The sequence below is a fragment of the Cryptomeria japonica genome, chromosome 9, assembly GCF_030272615.1.
Source record: "Cryptomeria japonica chromosome 9, Sugi_1.0, whole genome shotgun sequence".
NCBI lineage: Eukaryota > Viridiplantae > Streptophyta > Pinopsida > Cupressales > Cupressaceae > Cryptomeria > Cryptomeria japonica.
Window position 1 is genome coordinate 676695216 of NC_081413.1, and position 16200 is coordinate 676711415.

Consider the following 16200-nt stretch of genomic DNA (forward strand, 5'->3'; position numbering starts at 1 on the left):
ACACACTGAAACAACATGTTGAAGTCATAAGTCCTTAGCTTCCCTGGGTGATCCTTCTCTCTTTGCTTTTTTGCAAACTGCTTTTCACTTTGATTGGATCCTTCATTCTTTGGCTGTTTTTCAAAAGAGTTAAGCGAAGTTAGAAACTTGATCCTCAAAGATGATGCAATTTGGGAATATGAACCAGCACAGTCAGTCAAGGCTTGGAAATGTTGAGTATGAAGCGATAAATATGCTGAGGTGGCACCTATTCATCATCAACCAATAGAGTTGCTCCAAGTCGACTTGTCCCAGTTCAATTAACCTATCTCATCTTATGAGGACAACTATACACTTGGAAGGCACTAAATTCAATGTACCTAACCTTATTTCTTATTGGTCCAAATTCAAGGGAAGGACATGTGTCCAATATGTTGTAATGATCTCATTGGTCGAAGAGGTGTTAGTTGTAACTAACCTTGATTGGGGTTTGTCTTGAATTATCTCGGCCGTTGATTTAGAATCAATTCTGACCATTCATATGTAATTGAGACCTCTATATAAGGCTCAATCTTCTCATTTGTAAAGGTTAATAGTTAATAGTCAGCGAAGAGTTGATAATTAGATTTAGAGTAAAGTAGGAGGAGAAGAAATTGTTGCCAAAGCTATGTTTGGAATAAACATACGATTTCATTAAAGATATGGTGGATTTTGTGTGTTGTTTCGACATATTGCATGGTTTCTACTTTTCAAGTTTATCTTTATTTACATGGAGTTGAATTAGTTGAATGGAAGATCTTATTGTTGATTAACGGTGAAGCCTATATGATCATACCATTTGTGATTTGTTGATTGCAAATTGCAGTGCATGGTTAGTTTGAACTTAATTGAAAGTTTCACTTCAATTGCTTTATGCTCATTGTTCATGGTGTTGATGCACATAAGTGATATGAAAACCATTCTCTTACCCTTAGGAGATTTCACCATCTTTGTGTAGTTGTTTCCTCATGGCGAAGCAAAGCTTAATTTGGTTTCATCAAGTCAACAATTATTTCTTGGTGTTCCCGGGAATAATCATTATGTTATGTTGTTATATTATGTTTATGTTGTCGTCGGTAATAATGAGTTACGGCAGTCAGTTAGTTAGTCGTCCCGAAGGGCAGTTGTATGCGATGGTTGGTCGCACCCCTTCGGGTATTATATATTGCATACCATTCCTTCTTAGTATCATCAGAATAGTGGTATCAAATGTGATGTTATGGCACTTGATGTATATGGACTGCTGAATTAATACAGAGACTGGTTCTTTAATATATTTCCATTATGTTCTGTGTATTTACTTTTTGCGTTTAATCGTTTACCTGTATGTGGCAAACATTTGGTGCCGTTGCCTAGACATACTCGAGAAAGGAAGGAGCGGATGGCGTACGGACAAGATGGGCCTACCCATCAGTGAGATTAACCCAGAGGCCGACGACGCGCAAACGGAACAATCGTCGTGGGATGCAGAGCGTGATGGCAAGAGGCGAGGGGGAAATTGAACCCTATAATAATCCCGACACACTGTTGATATAAATCGTGGCTGAAAGGCAAAATAAAAAAAAAAGTTTTTTTTTTGTGTACATGGCGTGTGCTTGCTATGTACGGAAGTGATTTATGCCAAATATACTAAATAAGAATAAAAATAAAAAGATACAAAGTGACGAATGGGAAGTGGCACAAAGAGCGTTGAATCTTAGACAACAAATAGAACGAAGGCGTAGGCTAAGGTAGCTTGCCGAGGGACGACCGGCCGAGGGGTTGCTCGAAGGGAACCCAGGAGGTGTCACTGAGGTTGCGGAGGCAGAGATAGACGGAGAGCAGTACACTCTACACTGTCGTAGGGTTGCCCGAAGGGAACCTAGGAGTCACGGAGGGTGCCGAAGGAGAACTCTACAGTTCGCCAGAATACCACCGTAGGGTAAGAAGTCGCGAAGAGTTGGTGGAACAAACAAGGCGAAGTCTAAACCTGATCAACGCTACTAGAGACCTACTAAAGAACTTTTCCATTTCAGAGGACAACTAGAGGGAGACGACTGAAGGTGACGGTACGGCCGACGGTGCCGAGGGAGCACAAGGGTGTCGTACGAGAGGTAATTTGTTCGGTTCGGGGTCAGCAACCTTCTCCAGAGGACCCATGAGTGGAGGGTCAAGTGCATGAGGCGGAGGCGGAGGATCACCAGGTACAAGCACACAAGGCACCAGAGGAGCGAGATCTAGCGGTGGGATGGCAAGTAAGCAGAAGCTGCCGAAGTTCAATGGCAACGGGAAGGAAGATCCCGTCCGCCATTGCCACACTTGTGAAACCATATGGTTAGTGAACGGTGTTACCGACCAGGATGAATGGGTAACACAATTTGCAGCAACCTTAAGGGGAGTGGCCATCGACTGGTACTTCGATATGGATAAGACCAAAGTCGGCACATTGCCCAACCTGAAGGAGTTCGGGATAGAGTTTCGCCTCCTCAGAGACGACAATGAAATAGTAGCTGAAATCTGTGGCACAAAGAAGAACAAGAACGAGACTATCCGAGCCTATAGTCGGCGGCTCAAGGAATTGTTAGGGAAAATGGAGAGTCAACCAGTGGATGGGTTGAAAAAGAGACGGTTTGTGGAGGGATTGAAACACTCCAACCGGAAGAAGATGAAAATTGTTCCACCAACCTCGTACGAAGATGCATATAATAGAGCGATGGATCTCGAGAGCGAGACTAAGACATCCAAGAAGAAAAAGAAGGATAGCTTGTCCGAGGATGATGACTCTTCCGAGGGAAGCAACAACGATGGTGAGTCCGGCAAAAAGGTGCAAGCCCTGCAGAAGGACATGCTGAGGATGATGAAAGAGATGAAGGTTATGAAGGGAGGTCCGAGCAAGACCGACGAAGGGGAGCTTTGGTGCACAGAATGTAAGACAGACGGCCACACGAAAGGCTCCTGCCAAAAGAAGGCCTATTGTGATATATGCCAGTTGATGGGGCATCCCACCAGGGAATGCCCCTACAACATGAAAACACGAAACCAACAAGTATTGCTTACGTAGGAACAACCAACTAAATCGGGCGGTACCGACAGCTCCCAGGCGAACAACAATGCAACATCGGGAGGCTACCGAGATAACCGATGGGGAGGACGAAACAACAATAACAATAGGAGCCAGATCCAATACGACTCCAAAGGCCGACCGATGGTACAATGCAGAGCGTGCAACTAGTAGGGGGCACTTCGCCCGAGACTGCCCGAAGGGAGAGGCCACACAATATTTGTGCAAATGGTGCAGACCAGGAGACCATGAAGATGCCACCTGCCCGAACTCCGGCGTCAACTTGCTCAATATCGAGGAAACCAAAGAAGAGGAAGTGCTGGCCATAACCCGCGACCAAGCCAGACACGCAATGTGCCCAGACCCGGAGACAGAGAAGTGAAGGGTACAGGAAGCACGAGAAGAAATTGAGAAAGAGATACGATAAAGGGCGAAGGCGAAGGGTACAACGGGTACTTCCAGCCGACCGGAGGCAGAGGAGGCTATACTAAATCAAATTTTAAAACTGGAGGTGCCTGTGAAGGTACACGACTTCCTCCAGACGATGCCTCAATTACAAACAGCGTTGCTGAATAATCTCTCCCAACGACGCACCAATACCAACCATCGAACAATTGTTCTTGGGGGGTCTGCAATAGACCCCAGGCTGCTGGCAGTTAACACTGGAAGGAACCCGGCCATTGTGGAGATGTGTATCCTTGGCACCATTCTAACCGATACCATCATCGATGGTGGATCAAGAGTGAATGTTCTTCCAGAAGAAACCTGACGGAAGCTGGGGAAGCCGACGTTGTGGCCATCTACATTCAATTTGCTGGGAGCAGATCAACATGGAATCAAACCCATCGGGACACTGATGGGCCAACAAGTTACCATCGGGGTGCAACCCTTCATACTAGACTTTGTGGTAATCCCACTAAAGAAAAAAGGGTATGGTGCGATCTTAGGGAGAGGGCGGCTGGTGGCAGCCAAGGCCACCCACAATTAGAAGAAGAACACTCTGTCTATGGAGAATGGAGGAAGGAAGTTTATCATAGACCTTGGGACGCAGTTGGTTAGTGAGGAACTGGTATCATCTTCGGAATCGGAGGGTGAAGGAGAAGGTGACCTGAGGGACGAAGGACGGGGCTGCAGGGAGCCCAACGACGAAGGGATTCTCAAACTAGGAGAGTGCTCCGAGGATGAGACGGGGTCATTGAACGGGCTCTTCCATTGGCAGATGGAGGATTATGAAATGTTCCAGAGCTACAGGCTTGAAGTAGAGGAACCAGAGCAAGCAACAGAGGAGGTGTACCTGTCGGAATATTGGAAGGGAGACGCCCCAAACCTCGGTGACGTAGATAATCCCAAGATCATTCGTGTTGGCAATGATTGGAACCCTGTGTGGAAGGCCTCAACCTTCAAAATCTTTATTATTCTTCTTCTTCTTATGTACGGGAAGGAGACCGTGGTTCCTGTAGAATTTATGGTTCCAGGTCTTCGGACGGCCATTTAAAATAGACTTGCCATCAACGGGTCCAAATTGAAACCCTACCACGAGAAGCGCGCAGGGGACCCGAGAGGCCAGAAGGACACCCAAGAGTCCGGAGGGGGACCCGAGAGGATGGAAGGGGACCTGAGAGGCCGAGCAAGTGACTCGACCGGCACGGGAGACTCTCGGGTGAGGCAAACCGAGAAAGAGAAATCCTAGAGGCACGGGACTCAAGCCGAAGACTAGATTAGGGATTTAAAAAAAATAAAAAAATAGAAAATTTTAAATAAAATCTTTGAAAGTGGCGGTGGGACCACCGTACGGTGAGACTACCGTGTGGTGGAACCACCATACGTTGGACCACGTGCGGTGGAACTACCGTACGGTGGACCACTGATGACGGAGGACACCGTACGGTTGAACTGCATGGGGCGGAAGGAGGACTGTGCGGTGTGGACGATTGGTCACGTTGTCCGTACGGTGTGATCCGCACGATGGAGAGGTGACTGTACGGTAAGGAGGGTGTTGACCGCACGGGAAGGTGGTCGTACGATTGGAGGTGTTAGTGCTGTTGTTGACCGTACACTTTATTTTTGAGCTACAATACACTTTTGAGTTGGGCGAAGGGCATCAGATAAGGCACAATAAGTGTTGGGTTGTCCTGTACTGTGAGAAAGACGCCTGAAGCTCAGCATTGGCGGGAAGCCATAAGCCGTAGAGGGAGACAGATTTGGAGGTACAACCAGAGTCTGAGGGAAAGCATTGCAGGAACGCGAAGTCATACGGAGTTATTTAGTTCAGTTATCAAACTTTGGGGAGTGTGATGGAGGATTTGAGGCGTCTCCTAGCCTGTGCTTGAAGGTTGTGGCCACTTCCAGGCATGAATGGTACGCTTTGAGAAACTTGGAGTATGTCTCGGTTGGACGTGAGGTTGCCTTGGTGGATGCACAGAGGGCTCGGGAGGATCTGACCACTAGGTTGGAGGCAGTAGTAGCGTGAGACTTAGCTCAGCGTACCCAGGAGTTGGATGTCGAGAGGGCAGCGCGGGTGGCTATCGAGGACAAATTGGCTAGGGAGACAGTTTCATTTGAGTAGCAGTTGGTGGAGGCTGAGACTGAAAAGCGTGTTTTGCAGACAAGTTTGGTTTAGGCACATGAGGATTGTGATGTCAAAGGAAGCACTAATGGTGAAATCCGCACTTGATCATCAGATGGTAGCAGAAAAGGGTTTTCAGGCGAGGACGCAGCAGGTGTATGAGTTCCACGCTCGACTAAGCGTTCGCAGTTCCTGTAGTTCTCTACCTTTGTTTTGTTTAATGTCATCTCTATTTTGTATTAAGTCGTCCGGAGACTTCTTCTTTTCTTGGGGGGGATGATGTTGTCGGGAATAATCATTATGTTATCTTGTTATATTATGTTTATGTTGTCGTCGGTAATAATGAGTTACGACAGTCAGTTAGTTAGTCGTCCCGAAGGGCAGTTGGACGCGACGGTTGGTCGCACCCCTTCGGGTATTATATATTGCATACCGTTCCTTCTTAGTATCATCAGAATAGTGGTATCAAATGTGATGTTATGGCACTTGATGTATATGGACTGTTGAATTAATACAGAGACTGGTTCTTTAATATATTTCCATTATGTTCTGTGTATTTACTTTCTGCGTTTAATCGTTTACCTGTATGTGGCAAACACTTGGACTGTTAGGTGTTAGCTTATACTTCCTTAACCTTTCATCCTTTTGTCTTTTATTTTCCAAGTTAGTTAAGTGTTCCACGTTCCAGCAAAACGTAAGTCCCTTTGTGTTAACCAGCATAATCACATCATATGCGCTGAGTCTATCCATAATTAAAGTCGATTGTCCACATTGTAAACCTTGGGGTTGCCTTGTTTGATCACGAAGCTTAGCATTCAAGGTTTCCTTGTTCAAGAGAGGATAGAATACTTAGTATTGTATTTTGTGTTTGAGGTGTCTCAAATAACACATCAACGGTATCCTCTTTGGCATTTTTTAGTTTTTTTTTAACTTTTATCCTCTTTGCCTTTTTCTTCTTAATAGCATTCCATGATTGATATTGAGTCTCTCATCAGTTCTGGGTTAGTGATATGGAGTGAGTTCATTTGAACATGCAAGTTTTCGACAGTTACAAAATTCACATTATAAGCACGGAATGAGTTGCTATGGATCATAAACCATTACCCAAGCCATTGATTCTTGTATTTTCACATGGATTTACTGGTTTAACTCAACATACATAATATGATCAACACCATCAGCTTAATTTGTACAATCTGTCATGAGTTGCTATGGACCGTATACCATTACCCAAGCTATTGATTCTAGTATTTTTCACATGGATTTACTGGTTCAACTCAACATACATAACATGATCAACACCATCAGCTTAATTTGTACAATCTGTCATGTCCCAAATAGATGCTTCAGTTACTTATCATGTAGCTTGTAGACATCTTTCCAGATATACAACCTACTTTGATTGGGGACAAAATTCTTGATATCCAAATGAAAACTAATGGACATAAGAAAATTACTGCTTACCTGGTTGGATGACAAAGTTGCTATTTAATTGATATTTCGGCAGCAGTTTCCTTGTCTTGAGCAGAAATAGTTGACAACCTCATCCGAATATAGAGGGACTGATGCTAACTCATAGCAAAAGTGAAACTATGTCATAAATATTTTTGTAATCATTTTCCTAGCTCACTAAAACTAGACTTAGTTTGGCAACTTTCATGCATGGATTTGTGTCCTATTTTGTACTTTCTATTTTCATACCTTTGTAAAAGTATGCATTATTCTTTTTCAGTCTGATTTTTTTACCATTTGACTCTATTTATTGTGGCCAACATTTTTATCCTCTATTCGTCCCCATGTGTATTTTTCCGTTACATCGTTTTTGGATTTTTAATCCTGCCATGTAATGGTCTCTAATAATAGTGTTTGGGTATTTATCTTTTTGTATTGAAATATTTTTGGTCATGTGCTCTAAATTAGAATATAGTTGTTTTCAGTTTCCATCCTTTACTAACAAATATTTAATTTCAGAAGTACCGGCTCATTGATACAGCTGGAATTAGGCGAAGAGCAGCTGTAGCCTCAGGGGGCAGCAAGACTGAGTCATTGTCTGTGAATCGAGCATTTCGAGCAATAAGACGCTCTGATGTTGTAGCACTTGTTATTGATGCAATGGCTTGTGTCACGGAGCAGGTATCATACTGACTTTATCATTGTGTTGATTGCTGAAGAAGGTTTAAGGTTAATCATTTAAATCTCGTTTTGTTTGAACTTGTATTCTAGGCGAGGGTTTATTTGTCTTGGGTTTACCCCCCTTAAGCTTTTTATTGTTTTAACATTTAGCTTTAGGTTTAGTCACTTCTTCAGCTTGTAGGGGTCTTTACTCTTTTCTACCTATTTTGTTGTAGCTGAATGTAGTTTTGAGTCTGGATGACCTACTTTGGTCGCTCATGAATGTTAGTGCACTTTATTTCTTCCTTTTTTTATCAACTTTATCAGTAGCTTGAGCTGTAAATAATATAGTCTATATTTGTTCGATTATTTATTTGATTTTCTAACTTCTCATAGGACCATTTCTTAAAAATCAGAGACTAAAACATTATATATATATATATATATATATATATATATATATATATATATATATATATATATATAAAATAGCTTAAGGACTAGAGCAAAAAATTGTGCCCAACCTTTTAACCATTTCAGGCTGTTCGTTTGTTGAAACTTGAAGGTTCTATGCCAAAAAGTAGAAGAAAATTATGAAACGGAATGTTTAATATCAGATATTTGATGCCATTATATTATTCTTAATTTTTTTTTCTTGGCCAGAAGTGGGTTACACTATTATTTTTGAACTACAAGGCTACAAGCTGGGTGGATGCAACCCACAGGGTCATCATTGCTGTAAAAATGTTTTGAAGTACCTTGTACTTACAGTTTATGAGGTGGATTTGTTCTTTGAATGATTTTTAAACTGCTGCTTTATCCTTTATTATTTGGTGATTGCATAAATAAGGTCCCTGAGATCCTCGTACCTATAAAAACTGCAGCCTCATAAATAGTTGCTTAGTTTTAACATTCTAAATATTAAACTTGAATACATTCTATTTGAGTAATTAAGATGGGAATTGAAACTATGGTTCTTTTCTCAACCTTGCAGGATTATAGGATTGGTGAAAGAGTAGAAATAGAAGGGAAAGCTTGCATCATAGTTGTTAATAAGTGGGATACTATACCAGACAAAAACAGTCAAACAACTTTCTTCTATGAAAAAGATGTCAGGGAGAAGCTTCGTGTCCTTGACTGGGCTCAAATTGTTTATTCGTCTGCAACAACGGGTCAGAGAATTGAAAAGTATGGTTTAACTTGATAAGTCTTTAAACTTTTACTCATCTGGAAGACAGGAATATTTTGCTGTTAATTCCACATAACATGTCCAGACAAATACATCTTATGATAAATTCTCATCCTATACACTACTTGATGTTTCTCAAAGTTTATAAATGATTTTTTTGGAAGAATGTTGTGTTTATAGAAGTTACAAGTTGCATTTCTTACTTATTTTTTTATGTAATGAGATCATTGAGTCTGTGACCTCATTTTCGTCTATTTTGTGAGAGAGCTCATGCTTCTAATGATCCAACAGCTACTTTAACTAATATTTATAAGCTTGTATGTCTGGTAAAAAGGATTCTATGTTGCCAGTTTCTGTGTGAGTTCTTACAAAATGAATGTGGTGGGGGAGGAACAAAATAATACTCAAGGGCATAAATGCTATGAGATTTGTGCTAATACCCAAATGTACGAAATTGAATATTTAATTGAAAACAGAGCTGATAATTGACAATGCAATGGCACTTGTCAAATCATAAATGTGAAAGATAAAACAAAATGGTTAATATCATAGTAGCGTTTCTTGAAATTAGGATTGATTCGAAAAGCCAAAAGTAGAAATTAAATTCAATTACTTGGGGTTTAATTGGAAAAAGCACTGCTTTCCATCAGATGCAACTCAAAACAATTTATATCTTTTGCTTTTTAAAACAGAGTAGGGACCTGGGTTAAAGGGCCTTCATGGTGCATGCCTTTTTTCATAGTTTTACTGTTTTTAGCCAAGCTCCAAATTCTTCAAAAAAACATATTTTTAGGATTAATTTGGTTTTTGTTTATTTATTTTTAAATACTATTTGTTTCTTCAAACCCAGTTTTTGATCAGGTTCTCCTTGGGTTTGCCAAGTGAGCAGTCCTGGGCCTGGCCATTTGGGCTAGGTATGTCTGAGATGTATATGGGCCAAGTAGTGAGGTTTGGGGATGGACCTTGTGTGGATGCAACTTAGATCCATACTGGGATCAAAACCCTGCCCACACTAGTCTGGATCTTGTTGATGAGTTTTTTATGACCACACTAACACAAAATAAAATACCAAGGCATCTTATCCTCTCTTGAGAAAAATCCCGTGTATGGTAAGATTGCAAAAGATCATACATGTGACTCCAATGTTCTTTTCTGTTAGGTCCTGACGTGTGGATAAGCTCAATGGTCATTGTGATATGCTGGTAGCACAAAGGGACTTACATTTGGATCGTTCTTCACTTCTACAATGCTGGCTGGGACTTCTTCATTGGGTATTGCAATCTCGTGATGCTTCTTCTTTGAACAGACACAACTGAAATGAACTGAAATTAAAGGGGAAAGGGTTAGAGAATCTATTCTACTCCTGAGGACAATGACATCAATGGATACTGCTCCAATGGACGAATTCCAAATAAACCAAGTTTTGCTTCTTCAAGATCAACTACAACTCCACAAGAATTGGTGCAATCTTCCAAGGTTTATGCAAAATATTTTCATATCATAATGAACAACATCATATCGAACAATGCACATTCAATGATTGAAGTTATGCATCCATATAAAAGGCTCAGGCTAACTTTACACTGCAACTTATAATCAATATGATGCAAGAAGTATGAGCTGAGTAACCATAGTTACAAGACTCAGATTCGAATCGGACTCGGCAAGCTGATTTTTGACTCGGACTTGGACTCGATGCCCAGACTCAGCAAAGACTCAGCCAAGACTTGGCAAATTGAAAAACCCAAGAAATTCGATTTTTTTTGAGGATTTAAAACTTGTTTCATGCATCCTTTAATAAATAAACATTAAAGACGCAATAATCTCATCAAATAGAAGCACATACACAAGTTTACATTGCTCACATAAGTATAAATGCAAATTTTAGGCTTGAGCTGAAGGAAATAAGCTAAACTAAATAACACTTTAGAAATATAGATAGTGTCAAATGTCTACAAAATTCATGGAATATGAAATCCATGTCATGAAAAGTTCAAAACATATATCAAGTTCAACATTAAAGCTAGAGCCTAGAAGTGTAAGGCTCAGAGGAGCCAATATCAGTGATCACTCGACCTCGCAATTGTCCTACGTGTGCGCCTAAGATAGGTCCGGAAATGTTCTGTAACCATGATCTCTACCCGTGTCTTAGGCTCAGGCTCAACCTCAGTGACATCGACATCCTCATCAACATCATCCTCAGTCTCAGGGTCCTCCAATGAGTCTCCTCATGCTCTACCCTCCTCTGCCATCGCTACTGCCTCTGCCTCTCGATCGACTTGATCAACCCATTCTAAGTCTTCATCATTGAAGATAGGATCATTAACCTCAGTGTTCCACTCTGCCTGTGGATCAACCTCCTCTAAAGTTATAGGAGATGTGTCAGTGCCCAAGCTCTGTCTGTGATGGAGGCGAAGGTTGTAATGAACAAACACAAGATCATTCAACCTTTGCACCGCCAACCTATTGCGCTTTTTGGAGTGAATATGCTCGAACATGCTCCAATTGCACTCACATCCTGAAGCAGTACATGGCTGGCTCAAGATACGAACTGCAATCTTCTGTAGATTTGACACCTTAGTGCCAAACATCTCCCACCATGCATTTGAAACAAAAAAAAATCATTTCTATTTTATAACTTTGAGTTTACGATAATGGTAATAGAATCATAGATAGAAAAGTTTAAGATTTAAATTTTAAACTACGCCTTGAATAGATTTTTACCTGGCATCATTTGTGTCCGGTTATGTTTGCATATGTCTCGTGATAAGAAGTCTCCTTGTGCAATCCTAAACATCTCTACCTCACAGATTATGTGTGCTCCAATTGATGAATTAGGTGACATTCGTTCTACAACTTCGTAGAGCCCACTCAACACCTCATCATCGGCCTTGAAATACGGGCGAAATTGGAATGTTGGATTAAGGTAGTAGGTAGTTGCATGTATAGGCCTGTAAAGTAGATTATGCCAGCGTCGATCATTGACCTCCCATATGGGACCATACGTAGCTTGATTCCTTGAATAAATGGCTCTAAATGTAGCCCATTGCAGGCTTCTCTCCATCAGCAACTCGTAGGAGAACAACAAGAGGCTCTATGAACTGTGATCACAAGCTGAAACTTGAAACATTAAGCTTTAAAGTTTTAATTTTTACATAAACAAGCGTGAATAAAAATAAGGAAATGAAATGGAAATTAGAACAAAAATATAATAGTTTTTACCCGCACAATCTCCTTGGCCGGTTGCCAAAAGCTATGCTCATCAAAAACCCGATCAGCTGTCTGCATATGATGATGCTGTCCACTCCTCACTTACAAACATGCGTTTCAATCTGGCCTTGGACTGAAGCAAGGATTGCAACGTGATAAAATTTGTTCCAAATCGGGTAATTCTTGGACGAGCCAACTCTTTCTTAGTTGTAGAGTTTCTCATAAGGTTGAGGACCCAAGTATGATTGTATATGTATTGACAAATATTCCTTCCAATCTCTACACATGTTTTTATCCATGGAATTTTGCCAAGATCCTCCAATATGAGGTCAATGCAATGAGTAGCACAAGGGGTCCAAAACAAGGTGGGGTGCCTCTCCATAAGAAGTTTACCTGCAACAACATAATTTGCTGCATTATCTGTCACTATTTGCACCACATTCTCCTCAACCACGTCCTCCAACACTTCCTCCATCACCCCACAGAGATGCTCAACATTTTTTATATTCCCAGAAGCATCAATTGACTTCAAGAACACCATGCTACCTAAGAAAGAAAAAAAAACGATTTTGTAAAATAAAAATTAAAAAACTTAATCACTAAATCAATAATAAATACACTTTACAAAATACAAAGTACAATTACTTGATGAGGAGACAAGAAAATTCAACAGTGTTTTATTTCTTCTGTCGGTCCAACCATGAGTCGTGATGGTGCAACCCTTCCTCCATATCCCACGCTGCTCAACAATTTTTGGCTTTAACATCAACCACCTTTTGACTCAAAATAGGGCCTTTTATCTCCTCATCATTAGGGGCTTTGAACCCCTGAACACAAACAGTAATGGCATCTACCATAATTTGCCAGTATGGAGACCTAAAACAAATTAAATAAACGGAATAAGTATTTACTATTAACTATTAAGTTTTACTTGTAACTTCAAAAATTAAAATAATGAATGTAGCATACTCTTAAATTCTCAATTTCTTAAAAGAAAAAAAATTAAGACATAGAAATCAAAATACTAATGAATACCTTGCTGCATGAAATGGAACGTTGTTGTAGAACCAAAAGTCTCCAATTGCTATTTTCGCAGCATCATGCTTCTCCTTATTCCAACCCATGCTCTCAAGCGATGGTTGGGCACCCAGAGTCATGCGTGGAAAAAAAAAGTGAGTTTAATGTAGATCTATTTTTGCGAATATGAGGCTCAATGCTCACACTCGCACTACCACTACTTGTAGATGTTGGAAATGGAGGCCGAGGATTTGAAGAAGCCTCTCCACCAATGGCTGCCATTTCTTCCATTTACTTCCTTTTTAATTCTTTTTTCTCTTCAAATTCGTCTAATTGAGCTTGCACTTCATGTATAGCCTCAGGGGGTGCTAGTTTGCATGGTTTGGCATCATGGCATTCTATTTGTGCAAATTGATATTTCAACCGGTTAATATCTCCCCCATTATATTTTGTTTTGCAATGAATACATGTTATTTCTCATTTTTTTGAATCAGGGATGCCATGTTTCCAAGCCTTATCCTTTCTAACTGGGGCTGGCTTTGGGACACCACTTCTACTACTGGAAGGCTGAGACATTATGTTGCAATATATTATGAATGAAAAAAATCAGCTTAATGTCTCTTATTCTAAATAAATTAAAACTTAAAAATAAATAATAGAAAGAAAAAACAAAACTAGGGTTTCAACTTTCATATCTTTTCCATCAATATAAAATAAAACAAAAACAAAACAAATGTACAAAAAAATGAAAATATGGAATTAAGAAAATAAAAAAATAACAAAAAAATGTAACTTACCTCTTTAAATTTGCTAGAAACATCTTTCAAATCCTTCTTTTAACACCTTTAAATGCTTGATTGCAAGCTACAAACTTGCACAAACAATCAAGAATTGCAATCTCCTTTTCAATCTATCTATTGGTCTGCTCTTCAATCCCTCTATTTTTTTGCTCAAGACCCTCTTTTTCTCTCCTTGTGTTTGCAAACAAGAAAAATGACTTTTTAGGGTGAGAGTCAAAATATATTTACCTTTTGTTTCACTTATAACAAACACATTATTTTTTTTTTGCTTTTTTATGTTGCCTGGGTGGCAGAGTCCAGGGCTCAGGACTCGGTGAGTCTGGCAGACTTGGCAAGTCTGCATAGACCCGGCCAGACTCGGCCAAGTCCGAGTCTAGGGTCCTTTGGCCTCTGTAGAGGCGACCCGCCTCGGGACTCGCCGAGTCTTGGCAAGACTCTGTGAGTCTTGTAACTAACTTGTAACCATATGTCTTCCTAATCAGTTGCAAACATTTGGGAAGGTTTTGAGCAATAGGATATGGTATTTGAGATTTTTTCTTCACTAGATTTGTTAGTGTGATTTTAACAAAGATTAGACAAGTGTCGTAGCACTTCTAGTCAATGCAAACTGGTTTTTTATATTGTTATTTTTTGTGTTACATATATATGTTTATGAGTTTGATGAAGGATAATTAAGTAGATATGATTTCAGATTATCATACCTTTATTGTAACTTCTTGTTTGTTGTTGTAGTGGCTGTATATGACTGTGTGATCCAATAAGGCAGCAGTCTTGAAGACTCAAACCTTCCAATACATTAAAATCATCAAGATTCAAACCTATTCACCAATAGGGTGTAGGAAGTGGATAGTTAGTGTTGTTTATGATTCAGTGGCATAAACTAAGGAAAATCATATGTAAAAACTCAACTTTTATAACTTTATAGTCATGTTCAATATATTCATACTTTGCCAATGTCTATGAAGTTATAAATGAAACTATCTCAAGGAATTGTAACACTGTTGTTATCTGCAGATGCATGTGCAAAGTATTTATCAGATGTTATGAGGTTTATTGCAGTTATTCAAGGATGACTAAGGAAAGCTAGAAGTAGCCAGTGGACATACCCACAGAATACCTTTGGAAGCAGGGTGTGCCCTTGCTGTCCCATGTGTACTCTTGCTCTTGTTTGATCCTGTTCCTGCACCAATTCATGGCATTTCTTGCAACTTATGGCTGGGTCAATATTTGGGCCAAATCTGCAGCGAAAAGCTCAAAACATTGAACAATTGTCCTGTGCATGAAGATACCCAACTTTGGAGGTAATTAAACTTAGAGTTACTTGAGCCTGCCTCTAGAGGCATTCTGATCAACCTCTGCACCTGAGTAGTGCTACTTTTGGGACAGCAGTACCTTTTTCGCATTAAGAAAGAGAATAAATAACATGGTCTGTGAATAGTTAGTTCACAGAATTTTTGTTTGGTTTGTTGTAATAATAAGTCTAATGTAAAAATAAACTCTATGTTTTTTCTGAGCTAGGAGTCGTCTGATTATTCGCCTGGCATCAATGCTAATACTGGTAAGTCAATGACAGATTATTCCAGACATCTTATATGATATATTGCACTATGAACAATCCGCCTGAAAATAATGAAAACTGATAGTGTTCAACATATTTTAATAGTTTTGTTACCATCAGTACTATTTCATTTCTGAATCCTCTTCCTAAGATCAAAGTTCCAAAATATTAATGTGCCTGCCCTAATATTTATATAAAATCATTTATTAATACAAAAAAGGAAGCAAAACTAAGGCCATGTTTGGAAGATAATCAGTTTCTGGGATCATATATACACATGGGGCCCAAGTTCACTTCCCAAGTCCAACCCTTCAGATGCTAGAATGGGCTTATTACCTAAAACTGCTGGAGATCAGCATTGCACTGAGATCCCTTACAAACCAATAAAACAAATAAGTAAGAGAATCTGCTAGGCAACAAAGATTACAATCCTTAGTCTATGTATAATTGTGAAAATTTAAAATTTGTATTTGTGTGTGGATTGCACACCCACCTTGTCGTTGATAGGGGACCCCCATAGTTGCAGTCTGCTCAAGCCGGAATGAGAGAGTCGTGGAAAGGTTCAGACTTTTTTTTTAACCTTGAAAATGCCGAGAATAATCACTTCTGTTATCGAAACCCTCAATAAGCCTCAAGAGATCGAAAACGAGCCTGAGTTCGCAATTTCACCAGAAAGTCCGCAAATCGGCT

General features: G+C 40.0%; 1 protein-coding gene across 2 annotated transcripts in view; it reads left to right on the forward strand.

Annotated features, from left to right (window-relative positions):
- LOC131077226 (uncharacterized) overlaps positions 1–16200 on the forward strand; it is a 210904-nt gene that overhangs the window by 172960 nt on the left and 21744 nt on the right. For both annotated transcript variants that reach the window (XM_058014672.2, XM_058014670.2), the window contains exons 9-10: positions 7596–7757; positions 8731–8924. In XM_058014672.2, the coding sequence (XP_057870655.1) occupies positions 7596–7757; positions 8731–8924 (356 nt within the window). The remainder of the gene's footprint in view (positions 1–7595; positions 7758–8730; positions 8925–16200) is intronic.